General features: G+C 39.1%; 2 protein-coding genes across 2 annotated transcripts in view; one reads left to right on the top strand and one right to left on the bottom strand.

The window, feature by feature from the left end:
* Positions 1-3,133, top strand: part of LOC138024305 (radial spoke head 1 homolog) — a 4,011-nt gene extending 878 nt beyond the window's left edge. The window contains exon 2 of the mRNA XM_068871453.1: positions 2,004-3,133. Within this exon, the coding sequence (XP_068727554.1) occupies positions 2,004-2,287 (284 nt within the window). The 3' untranslated portion in view covers positions 2,288-3,133. The remainder of the gene's footprint in view (positions 1-2,003) is intronic.
* Positions 1-6,000, bottom strand: part of LOC138023494 (coiled-coil domain-containing protein 17-like) — a 49,283-nt gene that overhangs the window by 13,642 nt on the left and 29,641 nt on the right. Inside the window, exon 22 of the mRNA XM_068870495.1 lies at positions 5,866-5,961. Within this exon, the coding sequence (XP_068726596.1) occupies positions 5,866-5,961 (96 nt within the window). The remainder of the gene's footprint in view (positions 1-5,865; positions 5,962-6,000) is intronic.

Raw genomic sequence — 6,000 nt, 5'->3', positions numbered from 1 at the left:
TTTAAGTACAAATGCATGTGATTTTAAATTACGACTAAGGCGAAAAGGTGGCCAAAACAATCTTCAAACTCCCTGATAAAGTGTTTACACAGACCTCTGAACAACACTAACGTGAATGTCCACAACTGAAGCCTTGTATTTGAATCAGAACGTTAAACATTTCCATCTTCATGTAAACACCACTGGCGGGTCAACCAACATGTCAACATTTTTCACATCAAAAATGTAGCTACAAGTATTATTACAGACTGAACAGAGAGAAAAATTCTTGTAACATTACGAATGGGAAAACAAAGGCGAAAGACACTCTTTTAAATTCATTTGAAAGAAAAAAACAGTTGCTAGGAGAGTTGGCAAGCTCATAAAATATTAAGAACTGGTATGCATGTAAATAATACATTTGCAGAGGTGAATCTTGTGTAAACGAATACGAAAAATGTAATAGTTTCCTCTGGGGGAAAAAAAAACTACGGGTATAGAAATGAAAAGGTAGTTTCACTTGTCAGCATATCATTCAAAATGCCACAGAAGATAAACTTAAATTTGAAAGAAACCCGACAGATCATGAAAAATGACACATTTTTGTTTGCGCAAACAAGACAGAAAAAGAATGCACCTATCTCTAGGTAGAAAAAAAAAGAACAATTACTGATAAAAGTCTGCGAATAAAACTTTGAAATAAGATCTTAAGCGACTGAAGAAAAGATAACAAAACAAATTATTATGCGAAAAACCTGATTAAATCCTAAACATTACACTTTGTGAATTTAACGGAGAGTTGCAAACGTGCCATGTATACGCTATTAAGACACCCAATAAAAAACCGCTATCAAATCGTAGATCGTTCAATGATATGTTAATAGACCAATTTCGATATATTAAAATTCAGCCCTAAACAAAAGGCATCATCTCGAGGCTCTGGGGAATAAATATAAGGATTTGTATGAGTTTATTTCCAAGAGCCTCGAGATGATGTCTTTTGTTTCGGACTGAATTTTAATATATCGAAAGTGGGCTATTAATAACATGATTTAGTATGTACTAAAACTGTGGATTGCGTTAAAGGCGCGCCCTGATTCTCTACTCAAATTCCGAATATCCTTTGCTTTTCACCTCCGAGCAACTCGCGAGGGATTTGCGCCGAAAATGTTGTAAGCGTTGCAGCCACTGTTTTAGTATATACTAAAACAACTATTCATCTCAATGTCGGTGGCTAGTGGTGGATATTTACCTTGCCGCTACACGGCTGCGTAAAAATCCACCACTAGGCACCTCCACTTCAGTGAATAGTTGTTAAATATCAATTAATAATTATTTAATTGATGATAGCTTAATTGACGTATCGCACCAGCCGTTTTAGTCATTGTATGTTTGCACGAGGATATCCTTCATGTCGCAACACATTACGTGTTTCAATAAATTTGCTAATGGGCCCTTTGCAGAAAACAAAGTTGCTTTGATTTAGATTTCCCAGTGTGCAATTCGCTCTCCAGTACGGCGATTTTCCGTACCATGTGATCGCCAGCTGCAAAGGGCTCATTAAGTAAGTTTATTAGGCATCCAGAGAAAGAAGGCGGCTACGAAGACGACGACTATGACGGCGACAACGACACGACAACGACGACGACGACGACACGACAGCGACGACGATGATGATGATGAAGATAAAATGGGCTGCTAGCCAAAGTTTCATTACAATACAATACATACTTAATTGACCGCTCTCCATAGGGGCTTTTCAGGGCCAATGAAACACAGTTGACGAAACGACGGAACAGAACAACAACAAAACCAACTGTTAATTAAGCATCCCAACTGGCCGTAGGCAAACCAGTTGGCTATTTACAAGTGCAGCTGGGAAAAAAATGAACCAGGGACTACCAGGATCAAATTCAACGAGTGGTCAGAGCGGCTCTTGAACCCGGGATCTCCAGATCTCAAGGCAAGCGCCTTAAACACTGGGTCACTTCTTTTTTCATGATATGTTTAATTTTCTCTCCTAGGCAGAGGAAAGCTCACGTTTGGAAAACAAAACTACATCGGCAATTTCCACGACGATAAAATGATCGGTCCTGGAACATACATTTTTCCAAACGGAACGCAGCAACACGGAGAGTACATTGTAGTGGAAGAAGAAGTGGACGACACCAGCGAAACAGGAAAAGGAAAGGATCATGGAGAAACAGAGAATAGAGGCCGGACAAAGCAAGTGAAAATTAAATGGATCAGCCGAAGCGGAAATGCACCGCCATACACTGTTGTGAAAAAAGAAACTATGATCAACTGAGTTGCAAACCAAGTACAAGGCAAGCAACCCAATAACAGTCTCTGTTAACGAACTGGGTCGTAAAGTGTAAATGAGACAATATGGTATATGCACCAAACATATCTTTTACGAATGAGGAGGAGGAGACTGCGAACAAATTACTTGCAACGCATGCACAGGAGAGCCAATCTTCAGCACCACTTTTAAATCACGACGAAAATGACTGTAAAACACGAGAAATTCGGGAAAAAATGGTCAAAATGTCCCAGGAAATTCCAAAGCTGGAACCAAATGTGTTGAGGGTTGTCCAATACTCCGACATAATGAGATTCATGGCACTTCACAATAGACATCACAAAGTGTCCCCCAACCTTAATCCTTAAAAAAATAGTAACAGTTTTGCGAGACTTAAAAGCGGGACACTTTGTGATGTCTATTGTGACGCACCAGGAATCTCATTATGTAGGAGTATTGGACATGTATGAATGTGTTAGACTTCCATTTGAATTATGTTTCTTGATATAAAAAGTCCATGGTCCAGTTTTCAAAAGAAAACAGTAAGCCCGTCCAACACAGTCACGTCAAATATAAATGAACAGCACCTTTATCAATAGCTTAACTCTGTCTGCCTAAGTTGTGTACGAGTGACTTTGGTACTAAGGAACAAAATATTGAAGAGGTAACCACTTTGATCATTGATGCAGCATCAAACTTGCTTTAAAATGAAATTTTTGCTACACTAATTGTGTCGCGGACGTCCAAAATGGTTGAAGTTTTACAGGATAACATGTTATAAACCATTTAACTGAACAAGAGCAGGCCATTTCTTGAAAAAAAAAAAAAGCTACCACTTATAACTGTGTAAAATCGAAAGAAGCACGAAAAAATAAGAGGTTAAAGTGGTACTACGACCAAAAAAAAATTTTGTTTTTCCTTTGGATTTCAAAACTATGTTAACTAAACACTAACTCACCCAAGTTTTAAGTTCTGATTTTAAAAAGACACCTGTTTATCTTAGCTGGAATTTTCTTATTTATTGGTCCGCCATTACTAACTTTAAAATCTTGAGAGAGCTGGGTCGAGGAGAAAATGACGTCAAACACTCACTAGTTTAAGAATGCAATGCGTGTGTACGCGGCCTAATTAATATGCAGCACGGGAGTTTCGGGCTTTCAGACTTTTCAACCCGTGTTTTGCATATATAATAAATTGCGTTTACACGCTGAGATTTTAAGCTAGTGAGTAAATGACGTCATTTTCTCTAGATCCAACCCTCTGAGGTCCAATCGGCCAGTTTTGAACGTGAGTAATGGCGGACCATGAAATCTAAAACTTACACTTAAAATAAACAGCCTTTGGATAAAACTCAAAGCTCAAAATTTGCATTGCATACTTCGAGAAAGGTTTGAAGACCGCTCAAGGAGACCTTGAACCAGTAGGCAAGCGGGAGCGGGAGCGGGAGCGGGAGCGGGAGCGGGAGCGGGAGCGGGAGCGGGAGCGGGAGCGGGAGCGGGAGCGGGAGCGGGTTTGGAGTGTGAGAATAATGGGCCTCCCAACATTGTATTTTGGTTTCGATTTCACCTTCTTCTCTATTTATTGCCTAGCCTGCGCAGCGGACGTAATCTAACACCATTTAGTAACGGACTCAACGAACAAGCGGAATTGTGTTTCAAATTTCCCTTTAACCTGATTGCCTATTACCGGTCTTGTGGAACAATTGTTTTCTTAACAGACCAATCATGGCGCGTACTCAAATCCTGGTACGCTGCTGAGGGCCCAGAACAAGGATTTCGGCACTGGTTCGCAGACGGACCTGACCCGAGGTTTGGTTTCGTCAGTGAGGCGGGCTATTTATTGCTTTGAGAGGGTTGTTTCTCAAGGTAGTCAGCCAGGTTGTTGCTTTTTTTGTCACAACATTCCCCTTCAGGTATTAGCTGCTTCACTTTGATTCGATGAATAGTTGTGTCCTAATTAGTTCTATAGCACCGCGGAGTATGGACACTTAAAGTGCCCATAACCTAAAAAGTTTTATTTTTCTATTTGAAAGTCCATATTAAAAAATGAACTTTGGCGAAAGAATTTTTCAATTCCAGCGAGAGGCGAATTTTCTACGATTTTTTCAATCCTACTTTTATTTGGTACACCCCTTCCGCTGGTCAGGACCTCACGGGCTCGCTGTGACGTAGATAAGGGAATGCTTGTTGGCGTGGATCTTATCTTTTCTTACTAATCAACGCCAAGGCATCGCGCAGCGATCGTTTTTGGTATTTTTCAGTAAACAAAAAAATCAATCATGCCTATATTTATCATCAAGGAAAGTGCCTCTGAATCTGGAAGTGACTAAACTGGCGATTAAAAAAAAAAGAATTTGAGGTGAGTAGTGGCCGGCCAAAATGCCGGTCTCGACGAGTCAGCCAGCGCTAGCACTGAAACCCAGAACAACACGGAACCCTACGTGGAAGAACCATTAGCAGACGAGGAATGGCTACAAAATTACAGAAAAGAACAAGAGGATAAGAAAGGTCTCGCGAGGGAATTAAAGTCAACGCTTATGGCTGTTCCTGTAAGCGAATCTCATCCGCCTTCAACGATCTTTTCGTTTTGCTGTCCATGCAATACTGAAAGTCATACTCTTTGAAGTGAATCTAGCACAGTGAAGAAGTTTTACCGGGCTTCTTTTTACCAAGACAAAATCTGCAGCCATTTCTCCTTCTTTTTGTAGGTATTGCGTTTTGCGAGTCGAAGGATTCCTACGTATACTTATTCTTTTTTTAGGATCAGCTGTGTTGTTACATCGAGTGGTTACGCATCTTTTACGCATTTTCAAGGGAATTATTCCTTACTATACTGTTTATATCGCTATTCCTTTTTCACTTGAAGTCACGTGTCTCTTAATCTACGTCACAGCAGTATTGTGACCGGGAAGAATCGATAGAAGACTAAGGCGAATGGTGACCGAAAATGGCAGCAAATTTGAACCTTTTCTAATTTCATTTTCAAATCGCGTTTTGGGAAAATCGCAACGAAACGTCTATGAGATATGTGTAGATTCAGATGACTAAGTGAGAAAAATTAGGTTGTGGGCACTTTAACTAAGTTTGTTAACATCTTTAAAGCCCCAAGTAAAATTGAACAAAACAAATTACAAAATCGATAGGGAAAAAATTTCGTCGTCTTGTGAACATTTAGGAAGATTTTCCTTCTTTCCTTTTTTTCATCAAAACTAACAATTAAAATAGTTTGTACAACCTGAGGAATCAATAGAAGCCGAGAGTTTCAACACGGATACAAAAATTAAAGTTTTCTATGACTAGTTAATTTTTTTTAATGTTTAACTTATCACATTTTTAAAGATATGATCAACGGTAATTGCTGATGCTCTTATAACAGTTGTTGTTTGCGTCGGTGTTTTTTATTTTTCCATTTTTTTGCTGTTAAGTTAATGTTGTCGTTTTTTTTTTTTTAAGCTAGGCTCCAAAGGTGCCACACATTCCTTTGTAGAGCGTTAGTACATAATGCGCTTGAGCTCTCACGAAATAAAATCAAAGTGCTTGGTGTAGTTGATTAACTCATAAGATATTGTGTAAAAATAACCCTACCTCTTGTAATCCAAAAGAGTATATTCCCTCTAGAAAGTCTTGAAAGGCAGATCTAGTCACACAAACCACTGGTTTATTATTTTCGCTTTTTAGCATCTTTGAAAGAAAAATAAATAAATAAATAACAAGGTTTAA

The sequence above is a fragment of the Montipora capricornis genome, chromosome 11 (genome assembly GCF_036669925.1).
Source record: "Montipora capricornis isolate CH-2021 chromosome 11, ASM3666992v2, whole genome shotgun sequence".
Classification (NCBI taxonomy): Eukaryota; Metazoa; Cnidaria; class Anthozoa; order Scleractinia; family Acroporidae; genus Montipora; species Montipora capricornis.
This window is presented reverse-complemented; position numbering and strand designations above follow the sequence as displayed.